The sequence below is a fragment of the Octopus sinensis genome, linkage group LG11 (assembly GCF_006345805.1).
Source record: "Octopus sinensis linkage group LG11, ASM634580v1, whole genome shotgun sequence".
In the NCBI taxonomy this organism is placed as follows: domain Eukaryota; kingdom Metazoa; phylum Mollusca; class Cephalopoda; order Octopoda; family Octopodidae; genus Octopus; species Octopus sinensis.
Genome location: NC_043007.1, coordinates 38,743,193 through 38,768,461, shown reverse-complemented (window position 1 = coordinate 38,768,461; position 25,269 = coordinate 38,743,193). Strand labels below are relative to the sequence as shown.

The 25,269-nt window shown below is 37.2% G+C and overlaps 2 protein-coding genes across 6 annotated transcripts in view; both read left to right on the top strand.

Moving 5' to 3' along the window:
* The window catches only part of LOC115217596 (chitinase-like protein 3), a 29,296-nt gene extending 26,445 nt beyond the window's left edge, over positions 1 to 2,851 (top strand). The window contains exons 10-11 of the mRNA XM_036507005.1: positions 1,459 to 1,651; positions 2,352 to 2,851. Of these exons, the coding sequence (XP_036362898.1) occupies positions 1,459 to 1,651; positions 2,352 to 2,539 (381 nt within the window). The 3' untranslated portion in view covers positions 2,540 to 2,851. The remainder of the gene's footprint in view (positions 1 to 1,458; positions 1,652 to 2,351) is intronic.
* Positions 2,852 to 14,614: 11,763 nt separating this feature from the next.
* LOC115217595 (endoplasmic reticulum membrane-associated RNA degradation protein-like) overlaps positions 14,615 to 25,269 on the top strand; it is a 47,267-nt gene continuing 36,612 nt past the window's right edge. For 3 of the 5 annotated variants that reach the window (XM_036507374.1, XM_036507373.1, XM_029787347.2), the window contains exons 1-5: positions 19,796 to 20,066; positions 20,950 to 21,098; positions 23,214 to 23,315; positions 23,560 to 23,649; positions 24,331 to 24,428. In XM_036507374.1, the coding sequence (XP_036363267.1) occupies positions 19,868 to 20,066; positions 20,950 to 21,098; positions 23,214 to 23,315; positions 23,560 to 23,649; positions 24,331 to 24,428 (638 nt within the window). In that variant the 5' untranslated portion in view covers positions 19,796 to 19,867. Of the gene's footprint in view, positions 14,661 to 15,093; positions 15,297 to 19,795; positions 20,067 to 20,949; positions 21,099 to 23,213; positions 23,316 to 23,559; positions 23,650 to 24,330; positions 24,429 to 25,269 lie in introns of those variants that run through there. The other 2 variants (XM_036507371.1, XM_036507372.1) reach the window with 2 other exon arrangements.

Sequence of the window (25,269 nt, the reverse complement as noted above, 5' to 3'; positions counted from 1 at the left end):
GGCACCAGCTTTAGTTAAATATATTAACTAAGTATGCAAATGACCTCCATCTGAAATTTTTAAATAAAGAGAACATAAATATATATATATATGTATACATGGCTGCAGTCAAATGACTGAAACAAGTAAAAGAATCTATATATATATATATATATATATATATAGAGAGAGAGAGAGAGAGACCAAAGTGTATGTATGCTGCTATATTTTTTTTATATATAAAAAATACGAAAATGGGACAAGAATATATATATGTAATCATCATCATCATCATCATCATCGTCGTTTATTGTGTATAGTTATATATGTATGTATATTTGTATATATATATATATATATATATAAATTTATATATGAGGATAATATCGATATTTAAGTGTCGAAATTATCAAGTGGCCAGCATGAAAGAAATACCTTACAAAGGTAAAAAAATTTTTAACAATTAAAAATGAGGGTGTCTAAAAGACACCAACATGCCGAAGTAGCAGTCGAAACTCTGACTATAAAACCACGTTAAATGTTCATATCGCACCATGGGGTAAAGCGGAGGGACAAAACATACAAGCAAAAATTATTGAATAATTCAAGATCCAAGGATTTCTGGTTCTGCTTTAGATAAGCTTTACCGTCATCAATTGAATATATCAAGGGTACATAAATACAGATATATATATGCACAGCAAACGATATACTTACATACACGAGCGTCGTACATACATACATATGCACGTATGGACACAGCCAGTTTGAATCACCCGCCAAATCACCGCATAAGTACGACATAAGTGTCTTTTAGACACCCTCATTTTTAATTGTTAAAAATTTTTTTACCTTTGTAAGGTATTTCTTTCATGCTGGCCACTTGATAATTTCGACACTTAAATATCGATATTATCCTCATATATAAATTTATATAATTCGTTATTATATTCACTGCGGTGCTTATTTTAACCATGTCGTACTTATGCGGTGATTTGGCGGGCGATTCAAACTGGCTGTGTCCATACGTGCATATGTATGTATGTACGACGCTCGTGTATGTAAGTATATCGTTTGCTGTGCATATATATATCTGTATTTATGTACCCTTGATATATTCAATTGATGACGGTAAAGCTTATCTAAAGCAGAACCAGAAATCCTTGGATCTTGAATTATTCAATAATTTTTGCTTGTATGTTTTGTCCCTCCGCTTTACCCCATGGTGCGATATGAACATTTAACGTGGTTTTATAGTCAGAGTTTCGACTGCTACTTCGGCATGTTGGTGTCTTTTAGACACCCTCATTTTTAATTATATATATATATATATACAAATATACAAACATGTATGTGTGTGTGCATGTGTTTATGTATACACATATATGTGTACATATATATATATATATATATATATATATATGTATATGTATATATGTAAATATATATACAAGAAAATATATTATTTTTCTTTTACAGGCAGACAATATTGTTAAAAGAGACTTGGCTGGAGCGTTCTTGTGGTCAGTGGAGATGGATGACTTCAGTGGTCATTGTGGAGAGGAAAAATATCCACTGATATCTGCAGTATATAAGATACTGTCAGTGGCTTCCGATTATGATGATGGTCCATCTTCCAGAGCTGGCGGTAAGCCACCAATATCTGTAAAAGGTAAGGAACTTCCTGTATTTTTTTAATGAGTTAATCAAAAGACAGAGGGTAATATCCATGACCTTTGAAACTGGATAGGAAAGGAGCAAAAAATTCTAGAGCTCATGGCTTGGCATTAATCATAACTTTTATTCCTAGAAGTAGCCCAGTTGAGGAGGTTGATAGCTATTGGTTGAAAAAATAAAGTAGTCTCTTGAGGTATTTTCAGTATGTAAGGAACCAGAAAAAATGGTGCTTAGCATTTTGTCCAGTGCACTAACAATTCTACCAAACTCACCAGTAGTCATTATAATAATAATAATAATAATAATAATAATAATAATAATAATGGTTTCAAATTTTGCCACAAAGGCAGCAATGTTGGGGGAGGGGATGAGTCAATAAAAATCAATAAAAATGGCCCCCAGCATTCAACTGGTACTTATTTTATCGAAAGGCAAAGTCAACCTAATAATGATGATAATATTGTTCGTATTTGTATTAATATTTTGAATGTTTGCATTCTTTATTTTTTAATCATTTTCCTCCTTATTTTCTTTATTTTTTACCACATATACCATGCTATTTGATTGAAACAATCTACCAAAACTTACCAAATTTATCAAACTACCAATTTACCAATGTGCCAATCTACCAAACTATAAAATCTGCGAATTTATCAACAAACAACCAATCGATTTACTTGTATTATTTAACCCAGAGAAAATCCAGTTTGAATGTAAAGCACTGGGACTGTTTGCAGCCCCCAAATCATGTGAACATTTCTACATCTGTGTTCCAGCTGATAACTATGATTTCAGACCAATATTGATGAATTGCCCCGCTGGAACACGATTCGATTCTGACCTTAAAATTTGTAACCACGCTTACCTGATTGATTGTGACTAATCGATGGAGTCCTAGTTTTTATTTTTGAAATTTTGTTGTTTTTTTTTGTACTTGTTTTCTGTTCGTTTGTGTCTTTTTTTTTTTTAACTTTCTTGGATTAAGAAGGCAGCGTGTTAGGTTGGAAGAAATAAGGAAATTTTCATAAGAACAAAGAGTAGAAATGATGGAATTTTTTTTCTTGAAGTACTACTACTTTGTAACAAAAATCTGAAATTTACCTCGACATTCCCATATACATACATACATTCCCATATACAAACATACATATATATATATATATATATATATATGTGTTGGTGTGTGTGTGTGTGTGTGTGTGTGTGGTGTGTGTGTGTGTGTGGTGTGTGTGTGTGTGTGTGTGTGTGTGGTGTGTGTGTGTGTGTGCGTGTGTGTGTGTGTATGTATATGTATATATATATATATGCATTCATATACATACATTCACACACAAAGATGTGCATGTGTAAGTATATATATACACACACAAACACACACACACACATATATATATCTACATACATACATACATGCATACACACACATATTAATATATGTATGTGTATGTATATACATTTGTGTATGCATATATATATATATATATATACACACACACACAAACACATATAACCGTCCAACCCATGCCATCATGGAAGGCGGATGTCAAACAATGAAGATGACATACATACATGTAGACATACATTCCCACATGCACACACACACATACAAACACAATTTTTTAATGTAAAACTTCAAAATAAAAGTATTAATTTTTTATATAATTAATTTTCTTGACAGATTTATTTATTTGTTTCTTTAAGAAAAAAGTGTCTCATTTAATAAATCTTAAGAAATAAAATCAAATTGTGTTTTGATGAAAACTTTCAAGTGTGTATATTTTATATACATATGCATGTTTGTGTGTATACATGTTCATGTCTGTGTGTATACATAATGATGAAAACAATATTTTGAAGAGCTGAAGTAATTGTTTAATGACTGAATTTCTCTCTCTCTCTCCCTCCTCTCTCTCTCTCTCTCTCTCCTCCTCTCTTCATCTCGCTCTCCTCTCTCCTTCTCCGCTCTCTCTCTCTCAGCTCCTCTCCTCATCTCTCCTCTCTCTCTCTCTCATCTCTCTCTCTCTCTCTCTCTCTGTATGGAATGGAAGAAGGCTGTGAAGACAGCAGAAATAATCAAGTAAAAATCCTTTAGAAGAATGAAAAAAGTGGCCAGAAAGCCTCCACAAGGAGTCAGATCTTTTTTCCATCTTCTAAAGTGTATTTACCCAATTTTCTAAGCTGTTTTCACAGCCTTCTTGCATTCATGATTTCCTTTATTTTCTGTAGAACACCAAGACACATGGTGCTTATAAGTTTGTTTACAATATATATGCAACGGCTACCTCACAGTTTCTGAATTACCAAATTCACCACTGATATAAGGGCTATTGTAGAAGATACTTATTAAGACACTTACTAAACCCAAAACCATGTAGTTGCAAAGCTAGATTCATAAACACAGCCATGCCTACACTTATAATATATAGAGTACAATGTATGTATGCAGGAGAATGCAGAGATATGAATATGGAGAGTAGTGTAGACAATGTGAATTTAAAGATGGTGTTAAAGGTGAAGCTTGATGTGGTGTATTTCAAAGGTAGCAGAAAAGACTGAAATTATTCCAATAATGATGGGAAAAAATCTGTGGACATCTATGTGTATTGTTATTGAATAAATGAATATATGACATAATGTTGTGAGAAAACACAATGGTGTCACATGTGGATTATGTAGATAGTTTTCTGAACTTTGACAGAGGCCTATCTGTAGATTTGCTATCCAAAAGAAAAGGTAAATGGTGCAGAATCTAACAGAAAGTAGAAGAATGACAATAAAAATTAGATTTAGTAAAAGAAAAGAAAATAGAATTTTATTTACAATTCATTTGTCCAAAAGCTGTGATAAAAGGGAAATGTTTTTATTATCAGTAGAATTTTTTCTTGTAACAATGACTGCAGGATGTGAAATATCTGGGACAATGAAATGTTAAGAAAATCATAGATGATCTTGTTTCATAAGACACTCTGCATGTATTTCTTGATTTTTTCATAACTACTGTTTCTAGCAAGTGGCATCACTAGTGTGGTGTCTGTGTGTTCACAATCTGCAAAGAGAAGTGAAGTAGCTGAATGTTGAAGACGAATATACACATAAGTCACAATTTAAAGAACAAAAAACTTTTAGTAATGACTGGAGTTGGTAATTTATAACTATGATTGAAGAAAGAGAAATGTTGTGGATGAGTGATGTTAAGAAATGCTTTTAGAGAAAAGCAAGGGCTGTGTAGAGGTAGAGGTGCAGTTGGGACAGGTTGAGTAATGTGAATGAATTAAAAGAGAAATCAATGCTAGGGAATTGAAATTGAGTGCTGCATACTGTAAAGATGAATAAAAGCAAATTAGCAGAATATTTAAATTGTGAGGCATAAAAATGAAAGGTTGACAGTATTTATTATTTATTCAGTATGATAAGTGCAATTGTAGCTGTGTGGTTAAGAAGTTTGCTTCTGAACTATATGGTTTGGAGTTCAGTCCCATTGCATAGCGCCCAGGGTAGGTGTAGAACTACCATAACCCTGGCCAGGCCAAAATCTTGAGAGTGGATTTGGTTGACAGAAGCTAAAAGAAGTTTGTCATATGTACAAGTGCATATGTGTGTGAATGTGAGTGTGTATATATTTGTCTCCTTGTCTCTCGCCTTAATGTTGTGTGATCAATGTAAATGAATGTCATTGTTACACAAGCAGTGTCTTTTGCTTCTAATATTCTGTGAAATCATCTCTGGCCATGGAGGAATATTACCTTCTTTGGAACAGGTAAGGATTAGTGACAGGAAGGGCATTTGACCATAGAAAATCTGCCTAAGTAAACTCTGTCTGACACATGAAAGCATGGAAAAGTGAACATTAAAATAATAATAACAATAATAATAATAATAATAATAATAATCCTTTCTTTGAACTCTTTGAAACCATTTGAACTCAAAATGTAATGACAGACAACATACCACTAAACATTTTACTCAGGATGCTAATGATTGTGCGAACTGTATACATCTTTTCTACTATAGGCACAAGTCCTGAAATTTGGTCGGAAGGGGATAGTTGATTACATCGATCCCAGTACTCAACTGGTACATGATTTATCAAGCCCAGAAGGATAAAAGGCAAAGTTGACCTCGGTGGAATTTGAACTCAGAACGCAGCAACAGACAAAATACCTATTTCTTTATAAATAATAATAAAATAATGAAATTATTGTATACAGTGCTCAGGTGCACCACAACTTGTCAGAAAGTGCATATAAAGTACATGCAGTAATGTAGAAATGTCTGGAAAGTGAACATGCTTGTGTGTGTATGGAGGGGAGAAAATCAAGTGTAGTGTTGGCGAATCTCAGGAAGCATGGAAGTCTTGAAGGATGCAGTGCTCCAACAACTAACAACCGATACCGGCAGTTTGTTCCACGCTTCAGCAACTCTCAGCGTGAAAAAATGTTTCCTGAAGTAATGGGAGCTGTGCTGTTTTTCTTACTTTGTAAATATGTCCACGGGTTTTAGATGGGTGGAGTTGAAGAGGTGCTCAGAGTTATTGTTTGTGTGATCGTTGATAATTTTATGGGTGTCTGCCAAGTCAGCTGCCAGACGTCGGAGTTTCAATGTGTCCATGCCCAGGGAAGTAAGGCGTTCAGGATATGGCAAATGCCTGATGGAGGGTATTCTTTTGGTTGCACGTCGCTGAACAGCTTCCAGACGATTGATAGAGAGGACAAACAAGGACAGACAAACGGATTAAGTTAATTACATCGACCCCAGTGCGTAAGTGGTACTTAATTTATCGACCTCGAAAGGATGAAAGGCAAAGTCGACCTCAGTGGAATTTGAACTCAGAACGTAACGGCAGACAAAATACCATTAAGCATTTCGCCCGACATTCTAACAAATCTGCCAGCTTACCGCCTTTATAATAATAATAATAATAATAATAATAATAATAATAATAATAATAATAATAATAATCCTTTCTACTATGGGCACAAGGCCTGAAATTTTAGGGGAAGGGGACTGGTCAATTACATCAAGCCCAATGTGTCACTGGTACTTATTTTTATCAACCCTGAAAGGTTAAAAGCAAAGTCGACCTTGGCAGAATTTGAACTCAGAATGTGAAGACGGATGAAATACTGCCAAGCATTTCACCCAGCATGCTAACAATACTGCCAGCTTGCCACCTTAATAATAATAATTCTTTCTACTGGAAGCACGAGGCCTCAAATCTGAGGGAAGGGATTAAGTCAATCACATCTACCCCAATGTGTAACTAGTACTTATTTAATCGACCCCGAAAGAATGATAAGCAAAGTCGACCACAGCAGAATTTGAACTCAGAACATAGTGACAGACGAACAACCGCTAAAAATTTTGCCCAGCATGCTAACAATTCTGCCAGCTTGCCACCTTAAAAATAGTAATAACAGACCTTAAGAAAGAAACTGAAAGATTCATAATAGCTGCTCAAAGCCAGTTGTTGGGGATGAATATCATTTAAGCCAAAATAGACAAATCCATGAAAAGTGCAGAGAGCAGAGTATGATATGAGAAAGAGGAATCCATTATGCACATAAAAAGTTCTTGTAGTTCTTTGGCACAAGGAATATAGACACAGATAGGACTACATGACCAAAGCACTACACTGGGACGGTAATAGCTCAATTTAGGGATATTAAAAAAGTAAATAAAAATTTAGTGGGTATATTGTAAAGGGACATAAATAAGTCAACTGACAACATAAATACTGGATATTATTTACTTTAGAATTTATCAGAATGACACGTGGAAGACCAGTAGGACTACAATTCATCATTCCTGAAATTAAAATCCTCAACTGTGAATCAATCTTGGAGGGATCTTGGAATATCACCCAATATGCTAAATCCCAAGGCAAGATTCTTCAGCAGTTTGCACGGCATCAACTAATTATGAATTTATACACGTGCAAAATTTACAATACGCCATATTACCTTACTACAGTATTTATGTTGTTTAACTTATTTATGTCCCTTTACTAGTTATCTCCCCCTTAGTTTTTATTTACTTTTTTAATATCCCTAAACTGAACAATTACCCACTGGGACATATTACAGCAAAAAAGGATTTGAAGTAAGAAGAAAATGGTATGAACATCAACCAGAAATATATACTCCTACCCACCGTTACCTAACGCAGGGTAGCCTTATATGTCCACCACAGCAAGACATCTATTCCTGTCGTTCTATCATACTTGAACTTCTCAACACCTGGCATAAAGCTTCTTTCCTCTCTTCTATACTCCAACTCAGTTGATGGGGCTTTTTCTGTTTTGTGAGCTGCCTGGTGACCCCACTAGTGCTGGTGGCATGAAAAAACATCAGTACACTCTTAAAATGGTTAGAATTAGGAAAAGCATCCAACCACTGAAATCTCACCAAAGCAGACGTTGGAGCTTGATGCGGGCCCCTTATTTATCAGATCCTATTGAACTATCCAATCAATCCCAACATGGAAGATGAATGTGAAATGATGATGGTGATGATGATGATGACAAATATATATCTTCCTCTTCCTCATCATCAGCATCCTCAACATATATACATATTGAGACCCCCTTCGGTCATGACTGACCGTGGGATTGCACCTAGAAAGTTACCCTCCCAGGCACAAGTCCAGGTAAGGCTGTTTATGGAAGACCAGCAATCACCCATGCATACCGGCCTCCCCTCTCCATGCCACCAGTGTTATCCAAGGGAAAGGCAACAGCAGATACAGCTTGGCACCTGTGACGTTGCAACTTATTTCTACAGCTGAGTGAACTGGAGCAACGAGAAATAAAGTGTCTTGCTCAAGAACACAACACGCCGCCTGGTCCGGGATTCGAACTCACAACCTCACGATCGTAAGCTCAACGCTCTAACCACTGAGCCATGCGCCTTCACATATATACATATACACATACATTTATACATATATACAAATACACATACATAATGAAAATATGAACAATTTTCTGTATATGACCTCTGTTCTTCACATGTGGCTGGGTTTACACCACCTCCACTCAAACATCTTCGTCTTACTCATCTCTTCTCCTCCTCTTATCACTCATGTTGTTTCCACTATCACCACCCCCACCACCCCTGGTTTTGCAACAATCCTTATGCCTAGTCCTTCCTTCCCAGAATGTTGGCCCTCTGGAATTTCCTTCCTGTTTGTGTCTTTCTTGTATGTATTGATTTGCAAAGGTTCGAGAGAAACATTCGATTGGGTTGCCCATGTTCAGTCCACTGCAGGACAAGGGCCTCAGCACGTTCTCTTCAACAACCATGGTCTGATACTGTGCTACTCAAAGTGGTCCGCAAGCCATCAGCTGCCAGTATGCGGCGAATTTATAGAAAAGAAAGAAACGTTATAAAATGCTTATGTAATATTGTATTATTTGTTTACAAAATAAATATAAGATAAAAAAAATTGTCAGCTTTTATTATATTCATTATATATATTGTTTCTGGTATAAATTAATATTACTAAGAAATATTACTGGTGCCTGGCATACTGGGAAAAAAACTGCCAGTACATCACATCAGATAGTTTGAGAAGCACTGGTCTGATGTACAGGCCATGAATTTTAAGCTTGAGATTATACTGGTTTTGGTGAGCCTACTTTGGCACACTGGCTTAACATGGCTTGGCAGAGGGATGCAGTTTTTATGCTCCTTCCCAGGAGTTGATTACTCTTTACTCTTTACTCTTTTACTCATTTCAGTCATTTGACTGTGGCCATGCTGGAGCACTGCCTTTTTTAGTTGAGCAAATCGACCCCAGAACTTATTCTATCAGTCTATTCTACCGAACCGGTAAGTTACGGGGACGTAAACACACCAGCATCGGTTGTCAAGTGATGTTGGGGGGACAAACACAGACACACAAACATATACATACATATATATATATATATTATATATATATAATATATATATATATATATATATTATATATATATATATATATTATATATATATATATATTATATATATATATACATATATGCGACGGGCTTCTTTAAGTTTCCATCTACCAAATCCTCTCACAAGGCTTTGGTTGGCTCAAGGCTATAGTAGAAGACACTTGCCCAAGGTGCCATGCAGTGGGACTGAACTCAGGACCATGTGGTTCGTAAGCAAGCTACTTACTACACAGCCACTCCTACGCCTAACTAGTACTTATTTTACCAACCCCAAAAGGATGAAAGGCAAAGTTGACCTCACCAGAATTTGAGGTCAGAATGCAAGAACGGATGAAATACCGCTAAGCATTTCGCTCAGTATGCTAATGGTTCTGCCAGCTTGCCATCAAGAAAAACATTAATAATATCAATCTCATGGTTCTTGTAAAGCATGGAAAGGCATTGGGCACAGTCTATTCCATAAGAACCAGAGAGTAAAAGTAAATAAATAACATTTTGAAGCATGTTGTTTCTTTGATATAATTGATATAAGCAGTGGAAGAAATACATTGTGGAATTCCCTCCAGATCTTTACATTGAACTCAGATCCCAGCCAAGGTCATCTTTGCCTTTCATTCCCCCAGGGTCAATGAAATAAAGTAACTGCCGGTGGCAGGTAAAAAGCACCCACTACACTCTCGGAGTGGTTGGCGTTAGGAAGGGCTTCCAGCTGTAGAAAGATTGGAGCCTGGTGCAGCCATCTGGTTCGCCAGCCCTCGGTCAATATCGTCCAACCCATGCTAGCATGGAAAGCAGATGTTAAACGATGATGATGATGTCTAGTACTTGTGCTGACAGTATTGATTAGCCTCCCCACCTCAAAATTGCTGGCTTCATACCTTAATTAAAAACAAAGAGTGGTCGGCTACAAAATTGTAATGTTGGAAATAATGCTTTATGGTATATTCTTAGAATCTTTGCATTCTGAGTTCAAATCCTGCCAAGGTCAACTTTGCCTTTTTGCCTTTCATCCTTCCGTGATCAATAAAATAAAGTACCTGTCTAGTATTCAGGTTAATGGTATAAATTAAGACCCTCAGCGGCGACCTGGCAGAAACGTTAGCATGCCGGGTGAAATGCGTAGCCGTATTTCGTTTGCCATTACGTTCTGAGTTCAAATTCTGCTGAGGTCGACGTTGCCTTTCATCCTTTCAGGGTCGATAAATTAAGTACCAGTTACGCACTGGGGTCGATGTAATCGACTTAATACCTATGTCTGTCCTTGTTTGTCCTCTCTGTGTTTAGCTTCTTGTGGGTAATAAAGAAATAGGTATAAATTAAGACCCTCCCATCAAAACTGCTGCCCTTGTGCAAAAATCAGAACCCACAATTTAATGTCCAGGCACCAAAACAGTTGAGGTTGAAAAGTTTTGCAAGCCATTTAAATATTGGTTTCAAATTTTGTTACAAGGCCAGCTATTTCAGTAGGAGGGGTAAGTCAATTACATCGATACCCACACCCCATTGTTCAACTGGTATTTATTTCATCAACCTGGAAAGGACGAAAGGCAAAGTCGACCTCAGTGGAACTTGAACTCAGAATGTAAAGATAAATGAAATGTCACTAACCATTTTACCAGGGGCAGTAACAGCTCTGCCAGCTCACAACCTGAAACCATTTAAACATTCACCACAATTTGATTATGACTCAGTCAATAGAATGCTGCTCTCTACCTTACAATAATGTTTATAATGTCTAATTTAATTTATAACCATTTAGCAATCAGATTACTCTGTCAAATCTAATACTTATTTAATCACATCGTTTTGAATTAATAATCTTTTCTACTCTAGGCACAAGGCCCGAAGTTTTTGGGGTAGGGGACCAGTTGATTAGATGAAGCCCAGTACATAACTGGTGCTTAATTTATCGACCCTGTAAGGATGAAAGGCAAAATCGACCTCAGCAGGATTTGAACTCAGGATATAAAGACAGACGAAATACCACCAAGCATTTCGCCCAGTGTACTAACATATCTTATTTCTTTATTGCCCACAAGTGGCTAAACATAGAGGGGACAAACAAGGACAGACAAACAGATTAAGTCGATTACATCGACCCCAGTGTGTAACTGGTACTTAATTTATCAACCCCAAAAGGATGAAAGGCAAAGTCGACTTCGGCGGAATTTCAACTCACAACGTAACGGCAGACAAAATAACGCTAAGCATTTTGCCCGGCGTGCTGATGATTCTGCTTGCTCGCCACCTTATTGTTTTGAATTAATAATGTGTTATCTTGTACCATTGAAATTTTGATTATGTGGTTGTATTTTTTTAGAATGACATTATAGGTTTGGTGTAAGAGGCCAGTTTGAACATGAAACATATAGAATATTTGAGTTGGATATGGTCAGTTTAAATGCCAAATGGTTAAAGGATATTAGAACTGAACATCCCTAAACAACTGAGTCAGAAATTATCCCAAAACTGGAATTCTTGGAATTTGTATGTTTTAAGCATTGTAGACTATGAGTCGTGTAAACAAGAAAAGAATGGAAAGGGATCATTTTTTTGTCCCCTTCCTTTCCATTATTTTTAAAATTTTGACTCTCTTTCCTCATTTATTTGTTTCAGTCATTGAGCTATAGACATGCTGGGGTATTGCCTTGAAGGGTTTAGTTCAATAAATCAATCCCAAGACTAGTACTTATTCTGTTGGTCTCTTTGCTGAACCATAAACAGACATAGGTGCAGGCATGGCTGTGTGGTAAGAAGCTTGCTTCCCAACCACATGGTTCCAGGTTCTGTCCCACTGCATAGCATCTTGAGCAAGTGTCTTCTACTGTACACTTGGACCAACCGAAGCCTTGTGAGTGGATTTGATAGATGGAAACTGAAAGAAGCCCATTGTGTATATATGTCTGCGCGTGTGTGTCTTCATGTTTATGTTTGTCACCTACCACTACTTGACAACCAGTGATGGTGTGTTTACATCCTGTAACTTAGTGGTTTGGCAAAAGAGATCCGATAGAATACGTACCAGACTTCACAGAAAATAAGTATTGCGGTCAATTTGTTCAACTAAATATTCTTCAAGTTGGTGCCCTAATAACTGAAACAAACAGAAGTTAAAAGATAAGGCGGCGAACTGGCAGAAACGTTAGTATGTTGGGCGAAATGCTTAGCAGTATTTCATCTGCTGTTACAATCTGAGTTCAAATTCTGCAGAGGTTGACTTTGCCTTGCCTCCTTTCGGGGGTCGATAAATTAAGTACCAGTTATGCACTGGGGTCGATGTAATCGATTTAACTCCTTTGTCTGTCCTTGTTTGTCCCCTCTATGTTTAGCCCCTTGTGGGTAATAAAGAAATAAGAAGTTAAAAGATAAAAGAAACCAACATCAGCTGCCAAGCAGGATGGAGGGACAAATATATGCACACAGAGAGAGAGGCTTCCAAATAATTTCCTTCAAACAAATCCACTCACAAGGTATTGGTCAGCCCAGAGCTATAGCAGAAGATACTTGGCCAAGGTGCTGAACAGTGAGAATGAACCCAAAACCATGTGGTTCAAAGTGAACTTCTTAAGCATACGGCTATGTCTGTGCCTTTTCAAAAAAAATTTTTTTTTTTTTCAGATGTATGTTTAGGATCCTTCAAAACTATGCTAAACATAAAATCTTCACTTTATTATCAGTGTTCTTTCGTGACAAATTCTGTTACGTCTTCAGTGATTTGCTGATCCTCGTGTCTCTACTCCTGTCTAAAATACTCTGAGAATAAACCTGAAGTGATTTTCAACTAAATAGTGCGTGTAAATGCACGTGTGTGTGTCTTCGTGACAGTGTTTGTCCCCCACCACCAGGCTTAAAGAAAAAGAAACCAAAAATAAGTACTGGGGTTGATTCCTTCAACTAAACTTTCTTCAAGGTAGTGCCCCAGTATGGCCACAGTCTAATGACTGAAACAAGTAACAGATTTTTTTAAATGCTTAAAATATACACAACAAAGAAATTAGGGCTTTTGGCATACCAGATAATTTCTGATTCTATTCTTTAGGAACTTTTTTGAATTGTTTACCAAAAAAAAAAAAAAAAAAGCAATATGCAGGAGTGGCTGTGTGGTAAGTAGCTTGTTTACCGACCAAATGGTTCTGGGTTCAGTCCCACTGCGTGGCATCTTGGGCAAGCGTCTTCTACTATAGCCCCGGGCCGACCAATGCCTTGTGAGTGGATTTGGTAGACGGAAACTGAAAGAAGCCTGTCGTATATATGTATATATATATGTGTGTGTTTGTCCCCCTAGCATTGCTTGACAACCGATGCTGGTGTGTTTACGTCCCCGTCACTTAGCGGTTCGGCAAAAGAGACCAATAGAATAAGTACTGGGCTTACAAAGAATAAGTGCCGGGGTCGATATGCTCGACTAAAGGCGGTGCTCCAGCATGGCCACAGTCAAATGACTGAAACAAGTAAAAAGAGTAAAAAAGAGTAATGTTAACGAATTAACAAAAAAGAAGAAATTCCTTCAGAGTAATCCCCATTCTGTTAACACCAAAGTGCCACTTGCATTTGTCTGTACTATGACGAATATACCTACCAACAACTCCCAGCTCCGCCAAATGGCGTCATTGCATCGACGGGAGGCAGCTGATAGGTTTGACACGATTCCTCAAATCGGTAGTCTCTACGCTCGGTCTGGGGACTTTCCCTCGGTGATAATGAGATAGGTTCATCTCCGTTTGTGACCCGAAAGCAAGTCTTAAAGGAACTTCAATAGCTATGATCTTAAGCAGATTATATATACCTCTACACATCTTGTATTAGTTATATTGACTGAGCTTATTTGCATATTGATTTACTAAAGTGACTAGAATTAAATTTGTGTTTGCTTTTTTGTGTCATAGTTCATAAGTATTTATGTACCATAACAACACATATATTTTGATTATGATATATGCATAATTTCAGAAGTGCAGGGTTTTAAAACAACGTAATTGAATAATTAATCACGAAAAAAAAAATTGTATACAACCGGAAGTACAGCAACATGACCTGGTTGTCCTCCCTGATGGCATGGACTTCAGTGAGTTTTATTTAGAAATCGTTTCAAAATGTTTTTATTCATAAAAATAAAAGAGGATCAGTCGTCGATAATAAATGTAATGTGTCCTCATGAACTGTCGTCATAAAACTGTAGTTGTCTCAACTTCATTAAGACAGGTAATGGCAAGGAATTTGAAGGGCTTTTTTCTTCATTCCCACCCCCTTTTCTTTTCTGTATACCTGTTACATAGAACGGAAATTACGACTCTGACATATTTTTCAAAAATATCCTAGTTTTTTTTTTATATATTTACCCTCCAGGCTAATTCTGTGCTTTTATTTTTATATAAACTACTCAAACGATTTTATATAGCATCTTATCGTATACATAGAAATGAAATTTGGTACTACTAGCGAACAGTGGTCCCGGTGCGCGCACTCGCGCATCCGCGCTAGCTAGTCGTAAATAGTCGATCCTACAACGACCACTGTTCGCTCGTAGTACTTGATGTCTTCGTTGAACATTAAAAAGGAGGGAATATGGATTGTACATGACTCTCCCGATTGTAAACAAATAAATATCTGTAACTATGTTAAATCAATTTGAACCAAGGGAAATAACTCTGTTCCACCAACCTCTGACAGACGATGTCTATATTTTGAAATTGATTCGACGGTAAATCCCCTAGTTCTCTATAAATTTTATTCCATTCTTAAAGCTGTTGCCCATATTTTAAACACATAGTTGCTGTGTGTTATTGAATATACATCTGAGTATGTATTTTCGATAATTTATCCTGAAAGTTTATGATCTTTCTGTATATAAGTGTGGATTGACGAATACACACGTGTAAAACATTTATGCGAATATCTCAACAACTGAAGCCTTTGAATATGATCCCTACTCCACAAAAGTAAAAAGTACTTTATGCTGTTGTTGTTTAGCCCCTGATCAACCTTGGGTGAGCAAACCTATGATCAACAGGATTCCAATCATGAACGTACCGTCTGTTCGGTATCTGATTGCATTGTTTTATGTCCTCACTAGCAGTATCGCCCGGCGTTGCTCGGGTTTGTTTCGACCCTTTAGAATTGGAATTTTTGAAAAGTAAAAATTTTGCATTATGTAGCTTGTTATTCTCTTTAAGTGTACATTTTCTGGTTGAAATACACCGAAAAATGGCGACACAGCAGTAAAAAAATCGTAAAAAATAGGGATTTTCATAGAAAAAAAGCACCTTTTTGATGTAAATAATTTTTGGTATTAACATGGCCCGATTTGAATTTTTTCTTCTACGGAAGGAAGAGCAAGCCTTCTATCATACTCTAAATTTTGGTCAACTTGCGCCGCAGAGTCTCGGAGGAGATAGTGTTAGTTGAAGGCTACCAAACCTGCCATACACAGACAACTTCAGCTTTATATAGAGAGAGATTTATAAGAGCGTAACTGAAGGGAGATTTAGTTGATATTTCTAGCAGATCAAGCCACCATGTAGAACAGGCCTGGCCAACTCGAATTACATTGAGGGCCACTTTGATCACAAAGTTCTTTAAGAGCCGCTTCTATACTTTCTGCACTAATAGTCAAATAATCAAATTACAGAATCAAGAATTTTTCATACTTTTCGTTTGTTTAGAATTATACAATTGTAGGCTGTTGTTTTATTGCCAGTTTTCATTACAATCTTTAATATTTGATAAACATTTTTTAAATGTTTGTTTAATTAAACCCATTTTAAGAAAGATAAAAGTTTGGGTGGCCGGTGCTGATGTAGAGGTTTCATCGTTGGTCCGAATGGAAAATATTTTGGTATTCCTACACATTTGGCTCCGATATACCAATATCTTAATACATGGGAATACAAAAAATCATTCTCTTTGAGATATTTACCAAATAACTAAGATTATTCTGTAATTAACAGAATAAACTAAGACATTATATTTCTTTTAAAAAAATTAAAGCATACAACATGAGGTTTCAACTCCGATCTAAGTTTCGGCAGTTGGGTAAGTAGACAGGTGGGTAGGTGTATGTATGTCTATATATTTGCATGCATGTTTGTTCGTCTCCTTGTCCTGACATCACGTGATAGTTGTAAATGAGAATCACCGTCATGCAAGCTGTGTCGCTCATTTACAGTATTCTGCAAATACATCTCCACTATGGGGAAGTATTACCTTACTTGGAAACAAGTGAGGGTTGACAACAGAAAGAGCATCCAACCATAGAAAATCTGTTGCAATAAACATTGTCAGACTCATAAAATCACAGGAAAATGGACATTAAGCGATGATGATGATGGTAAGGAAGAAGAGAATGGGATAGGGAATATAAGGATTAAGTATCAAGTGCTAAGTGCTTTAGTTCAGTTAGTGAGCATGAGTTCAGTCTCTAAATCAGTCAAGCTATATACATACATACAAGCCGTTTGCCAGCCTCCTCTGGCCCCTGTGCCGGTGGCACGTAAAAAGCACCTACTACACTCAGGGAGTGGTTGGCGTTAAGAAGGGCATCCAGCTGTAGAAACACTGCCAGATCAGACTGGTGCCTGGTGCAGCCTCCTGGCTTCCCAGACCCCGATCGAACCGTCCAACCCATGCTAGCATGGAAAACGGATGTTAAACGATGACGACGACGACACACACACGTGTGTGTGTGTGTAAATGGTTGTTTTCCCTCACAGTGAACCCTGTTATTGTACTCAGCCAGTTCTGGCATCTTATGTGTTGCTGTGCCTAGATTCTAATGAATCCTTTGATAGAAGTAATTATAGAGGCATCAGATTGCTGGACCAGGTGATGAAGGTTGCAGAGACAGTAAAAGGAACAGAATTAGACTAGATGAAATACAATCCAGGTTTATCCTGGCAAGTGCTAGAGAATTATTTAGCTAAGAACAAGCTGTTGTACTTGGCATTTGTTGATCTAGAGAAAGCCTTCGATAGAGTACCCTGCTTTGTGATATGGGGCCCCTGAGGAAGCTAAGGATACACAAATGGCTTGTGAAGGCAGTACAGGCCATGTACAGAAGTACTGTTAGTAAGGTAAGAGTTGGTCATAGATATGCTGATGAATTTAGTGTACAGGTAGGTGTCCACCAAGGGTTGGTCCTCAGCCTCCTCTTGTTCATCATCATCCTCTAGGCCATAACAGAGGTATTTAAGACTGGAAGCCTATGGGAACTCCTTGCTGATGATCTCGCCCTCATAGCAGAATCTAACAGAATTAGAAAAGAAATTTCAGGTGTGGAAACAGAACCTGGAATCAAAGGGTTTTAAAGTGAACTTAGCAAAGACCAAGGTCCGAGTAAGCAAGAAATCGGACAGAACCTTCACCAACAGGTAAATGGCCCTGCTTGATATGTAGGGAGGATGTAGGCATAAATTCCATTTAGTGTACCCAATGCAAGCTATGGACACATGAGGTGCAGCAGAATAGTTGGAAGATTAACAGAGAAAATAGTAGTGGAAGATATATGGATCCATAAAGACCACAGATGCACCGGAAACATATTTCTTTAAATGTCCCAGTTGCTCTCTGGGAGTTATAGATAAATTTTGTTACCTAATTAGCAGTGGAGGAGGTTGTACAGAAAGTGTAATTACTAGAATAAGAATAGAATAAAGTAAGTTCAGAGAGCTTTTACCTCTGTTGGCAACCAAAGATCTCTCTCTCCAAGTGAAGGGAAGATTGTATGATGCATGTGTATGAACTGCAATGCTGCATGTTAGTAAGACAAGGGCCCTGAATGCAGAGGACATGCAAAGGCTGAAGAGAAATGAAACTGGTATGCTCTGCTGGATGTATGATGTCAGTGAGCTTTGGTGTATTGAAGAAGTTGAGCATAAGAGGAATTATATGCAGTGTGCAAGTGAGGAGACTGCACTGGTTTGGCTATGTGATGTGGATGGATAAGGACAGATGCATAAAGAAGTACCAATCACTTAAAGTGCAAGGAAGTTATGGAAGAGGGAAACCCAGGAAGACATGAGGTGAAGTTTTGAAAGCCAATCTCAAAACACTGAATCTTATGAAGGAGATGACAGAGGACTGAGGTATGTAGCGCATTGATGTACTTGAGAAGACCCACCCACCACAACAGAATTGAGATCATAAAACCAAGGTGCCACATAAACAGCATAGGTGTGGGAGCCAGTGCCATTTAAAAAGCACCTGTGATAGTCCCATATAAAAAGCACCCAGTACACTCCGTGGAGTGTTTGGCATTAGGAAGGGCATTCAGCTATAGAAACCAAGTCAAAACAGACTATGGAATCTGGTGTGGCCCCTGGTCTTACCAGTTCCTGTCAAGCTGCCCAACATATGCCAGTATGGAAAACGGACATTAAATGATGACATACACACACACACATATGAGTGAATGGACAAATGAAAGAAAGAGGCACTCAATACATTTGGTAGGAGTAGATATATTAGCATAAAATTAATTGTTTCATTCAGCTCCATACAACTTAAAGTTTCATAGACTTATTACATGAATCTTGTTCTTCAGGCTTCAATTACCTAAGCCAGAGGAGCTAGGTTTGTGTGATGAGCTAAGTCAAACTATTATTAAATATGCCAAGCCTGCATTTCATATTTCAAAAATATTCACACAGACAGTGAATATTCAAAAGAAAATCAGGCTCAGTTTACCAGCCATTACCAGGCTGTTGATAGACAAAGGGTTTATTTATCTTGGGTGGCAACAGATGAGGATTAGTGACAGGAAGTGTATCTGTCCATAGAAAGTCTGCCTCAACATATTCTGTACGTAGGAAATTGGATGTTAAAACAATGATGATGATGTTATGTATTTTTCTTTATATCCTTTTATTTGTCTCAGTTGTAAAACTGTGGTCATGCTGGGGCATCACCTTGAAGAATTTTTAGTTGAATGAATCAGCCCCCAGCACTTATGTTTTTTAAAACCTGATATTAATTCTATCAGTCTCTTTTGTCAAACACTAAGTTACGGAGACATATACAAACCAACACCAGTTGCCAAATAGTAGTGGGGGACAAACACAGACACAAAGGCACACACACATAAACACACACACACACACACACACACACTGAAGTCCACTTTGCCTGTCATCTTTATAGGGTCAATAAAATAAGTATCTAATGAGCCCTGGGGTCGATGTAATTGACTTATCTCCCTCCCTTGAACTTACCTGTCCTTGTACCAAAATTTGAAACCAATATCTGTATTCATGAGGGATTATTATTTACATTCACTGTATGAATGTAATTTCTGAAATTACATCCACAGAAATGGCTTCAAGAGAGGAATATGATGTGACTTCCATGGAAAGTTTCCTGTCTGCAAATGTGTCCACTGTTGTATGTGACTTAGGCGTTAGTGATGTACCAGAGAACAGGTGTCTACTAAATAATGGCTTTATTGATTGGAGCTACATTTCTAAGATTTTGCCTGCTTGTAAGTAGTAGAAGATTTATTTTCTTTACAAATCATTGCTTCAGATCTTTTGGTCATTAAATAACAGTTATATATATTTTTTGTTCATTTCTTTCACTTGTTTCAGTTATTAAACTGTGGCCATTCTGGGGCACTGCCTTGCAGATCTTTAGTCAAACAAATCGACCCCACCAAACTTATTTTAAGCTTAATACTTATTCTGTTGGTCTTTTTTGCCAAACCATTAAATTCTGGAGACATAAACACACAGACTCCAGTTGAACATATAGATGCAGGTTCCAGGTTCAGCCCCACTGCATGGCACCCTGGGTAAGTGTGTACTCTAGCCTCAGGCCGACCAAATCCTTGTGAGTGGATTCAGTAGATGGAAACTGGAAGAAGCCTGTCGTGTATGTATATATATATATATGTATACATATATATATATACAATGGGCTTCTTTCAGTTTCCATCTACCAAATCCACTCACAAGACATTGGTTCCTTTAACACTTCTGTAAATAATAATTATTATAAGTATTCACCATGTATTGGCTAAAGAAAATAATCTAATATTGGGGCATATAAACCCTTGATAGAAAAAAGTAGGCATTAGACTATTTTCTTTAGCCAATACACAAAGAATGCTTATAAGCTTTAAGCTTATAATTATTATTATTATTATTATTATTTACAGAATTTTCAGGAAAGAAAAGAAAACAATGATGGGAGAAAAAATGTTTTTGGATTAATAGTTTCACACACACACACATATATATATATATATGTGTAATTATAATTATATGCACATGCATATGTATATATAAACATGCATGCACCCATACACACATAATCTCACACAAATGTAGATAGTTATAATCTTTATCTCTGCTTTGTATTATCAGCAAAAGAAGATCCAACCGAATACTACAGAAACAGCATACAGTGTTTAGCTCCTTGTTTTAAACATCTTCAGAATGAGCTTGGTCCATTAACGCTGTCACAGTATAATGAAAGATACTCGCCCTATTTGAAATGGACTGGGAACACCAAAGTAAGTTCTTTTAATTGTATGTAACTGTGCTTTGTTCTGGTTCCTTTAACCCTTTCGTTACCAACCCGGCTGAAACCGGCTCTGGCTCTGAGTACTAATGTCTTGTTTTCATAAGTTTTGAATTAAAATCTTCCACCAAACCTTAGTCACAATTTATGTTCCTAATACTAACTGAATGGTAACTAAGTCATTTTACTAAATTTTTTGTTATATTCAAAGTAATTGAAAGAAGCACAGACCGTCTCAAAATAAATACAGTAACGAAAGGGTTAACACTTCTGTTAACCATATTTCTGGTGAAATGCAGCCTTTGTTACACTTAATTTTGAAAAAAAATAATGACAAATTTAGTGAAATAACTTTGTCCTTATGAAGCTCGTGTTTAAAATACTATTATCGTGAAATTTTTATGGAAGGTTTTAATTAAGATCCCTTTAAGACAGGTACTTTATATATCACAAAACCAGGAGCAGTCTCCTCAGGTGGATTGGTATCAAAAGAGTTTAAAGAGTCACACAGGTCTTACTGATCTTTCAAGTTCACTGACTTCATGCTAAAGGCATTTAACAATCTGTAAAATATAATGTGTGTGTGTGTATTTTATCTTTTCCTTGTTACAGTCATTGGACTGTGGCCATGCTGGGGTACCACCTTGAAGGGTTCCAGTCAAACAAATCAATCTCAGTACTTACTTTGAAGTCTGGTACTTATGTCTAGTCAGTTACAAAGACATAAACAACCAAGACTAGTTGTCAAGCAGTAGGGATGGGAACTTACACACACACACAAACACACAATATATATATGTGTGTATATATATATATTATATATATATATATTATATATATATATATATATATAAGATGGATTTCCACAAAATTTCTTTTTACTAAATTCATTCACAGGCCATTGTTTGGCCCAGAGCTATAGTAGAAAACATTTGCCCAAGTTGCCAAGCAGTGGGACTGAACCTGAAACCACATAGTTGGAAAGTGAAGTTAACCATGCAGTCATGCCTGCAGAATTGTCTTACAAGAGACCCATATTAAATATTTTTTTTCATTAGTAATGTGAAAGGAATAAAGTATTATTATTTTTATGCATTAATCTGACTGAATTTTCTTTTAATATTTCTTTAAATCATACACTCCTAAGCATTCATATTATGTCATGTAATCGTGTGACTGACCAGACTGTCAGATGCTGTTGCACATTACTGGTCTCAATGCACTTTTGCACTGTTTTATCCTTCAAATGTCGCCACCCTACTGGCTAGGTGAGCAGGCCAACATTCCCCGCTGACCCAAAGTGGGACTGGAGCAACGTGAAATGAAGTGTTTTGCTTAAGAACACAATGTGTCATCTGGTCTGGGAATCAAACACTTGATCTAGCAATCATGTGTGCAACAGCCTAAGCACTAGGCCACATGCCTTCACAAGCATTCATATATAGCTGCTATTTCAATGAAGTTGGATGTCATCAGTATGACATGGTTATGAATCTAGGGCCTATTAAACATTGTATATCATTAAACTAAATTATTAACTTTTCAGAAAATGAAATGGTGACAGAGAAGGTATATAATGAAGTCATGTGATGTCAAGACAAGGAAACATGAACACATACATATTCACACATACAAACACACACACACACACACACACACACACACATATATAGATATATATATATATATATATATATATATATAATCAAATGGAAACTGTAGTCGTGATACCTGTGCCAGTGGCATGCAAAAAGCACCATCCGAACGTGGCCGATGCCAGTGCCGCCTGACTGGCGTCTGTGTCGGTGACACGTAAAAAGCACCAACCGATCATGGCCATTTGCCAGCCTCCCCTGGCACCTGTGCCAGTGGTACGTAAAAAGCACCCACTACACTCATGGAGTGATTGGCGTTAGGAAGGGCATCCAGCTGTAGAAACCCTGCCAGATCAGACTGGAGCCTGGTGCGGCCTCCTTGGCTTCCTAGACCCCGGTCGAACCGGTCAACCCATGCTAGCGTGGAAAACAGACATTAAACGATGATGATGATGATGATGATGAATATTTTTAATAAATTTAGATATATGTCTCATTTTGTCTTTTCGCAGTTATTTCTGGAAAGTTTTGAACTACTTCATGACACGTGTCCAGTAAACTCCTTGTTGTCATTGTTACTGGTGACAGCTCAATTGGAAAGATCTCTGGGAGATGTAAGTTCCATCCTTTTGACATTTTCATTGTAAGTAAAAGTCACATGGTTCAGTTCCCACATTAGATTCGAAAAACTTGTGGACTGATTTCAGACTTTAGTGTACCTGGGGATTCCACTAAACTAATGTATCCTTCCATAGTTTTAAGATGGTAGGATGCAATTTGAGGTAGACTTGACTGTTATTTCAAGCATGAAGCAGCTTCATCATCAGCTCAGTGATTTGTTAAATTATATTGTTGTAGGTGTATCTGCAGAAAGGGACAAAGTGTCCAGCAAAGTTGAAAGACCTGCTTCTTACCAATGAGCTGAGAGAAGTCTTTGGTGAAGTTATTGTAAGTAGTTTTTTTCTAATTTTCTTCACACTTCACAATGTCACTAATCACATCCTCCAGTGCTATGGTGTACAGAGCTGAACACTGGGAATGATTTCTCATGATTAGTCAACTATGGATTGTCATGTGATTGGTTAATTGAATGTGTGTGCATGCATGCGTGTGTACGTGCATGCATGTGCGCATGCATGCGTGTGTGCATGCATACATGTGTGCATGCATGCATGTGTGTATGCATGCGTGTGTTCGTGCATGCATGTGTGTGTGCATGCATGTGTGTGTGCTTGCATGTCTGTATATACATGTAGGTATGTGTGTGCGTATACGTCTGTATGTGTGTCTGTGTGCGAGTGAGCAAGTATATGTATGTGTATATATATATATATATATGTGTGTAGGTGGGTGTGTATGTGATAGAGAGAGGGAGAGAGAAAATAAGAAAACAAGAGAGAAAACACGGGAAAGAGAACAAAATAATGAAAGAAAAAGAGAATGAACCAAACAAACAACATGAGAAAAAGAAAGAGATAAGAGATAAAAAGGGACAAAGAAATAAAAACTAGGGAAAGAGGACAAGTGGGAGAGAGAACAAGAAGGAGATAGAGAATATAGCTACGTATACATACATACGTGTATCTACTGATCCAAAGAGACTCAACTAATTTTTTTGTCTATGTCCAGATATCAGTGTTGCAGACTTGTATTGGTCCTCCTGTATCTTTGAACCTGAGGAATATTGCATGGCATGGATTCTTCAGCCCAGCAGAGTTACCAAAACAGTATGTATGTCTTTAAGTGTACCACAGTTTATCAATAGAATGCCTCTGTATGGTTGTTTGGTCTGCAAGAAGTGGGAACCAAATCTTCTCCACTTTCACCCTAATGTCTTAATGAAAACAAGGACAAATTGCAAATGTAATTTTAGTTATAAAAAAGAAGAAAAAAACGATAAACATCGCCCTTATCAAGCCTAGCCAGGCTCATGGGCCCGGTTTCCGGGTTTCTGTGGCATATGTGTTCCCCCCAGCTGGATGGGACGCCAGTCCATCGCAGCGTTACTCAAGAAACAAGAAGAGAGAGTGAGAGAAAGTTGAGATGAAAGAGTACAATAGAGGTCGCCATCACCCCCTGCCGGAGCCTCGTGGAGCTTTTAGGTATTTTTGCTCAATAAACACATACAATGCCCAGTCTGGGAATCAAAACCGCAACCCTCCGACCGCGAGGTCTGCTGCCCTAACCACTGGGCCATTGCGCTTCCACATAAAAAAGAATAGGTTGGTCATATTTGCATACCTAAAATGGGGATAAGGAGGCTCCAGGTGGCACTTTTAATATGTATCATATTGTGTTTTTCTTTGAGAGGATGGCAAGTCAAGGACCATCTAAGGTAGCACATGTTCTAGTAATACCACTGGTCAAGAATGACTGGAACACCTTTGATCAAAAGTTTACTTGTTCAGAGCTGACCTGGGGATAAAGAACAAATAATTAAGAGTCTACAACTACAAAAACAACAGTAATTAGACAAATTAAAATAAAAGATATTAATTACTTGAGTAAAGAGAGAGAAAATATATTTTAAGAACTATCAAATGTGAATTGAACTGCTAACTCTAATTC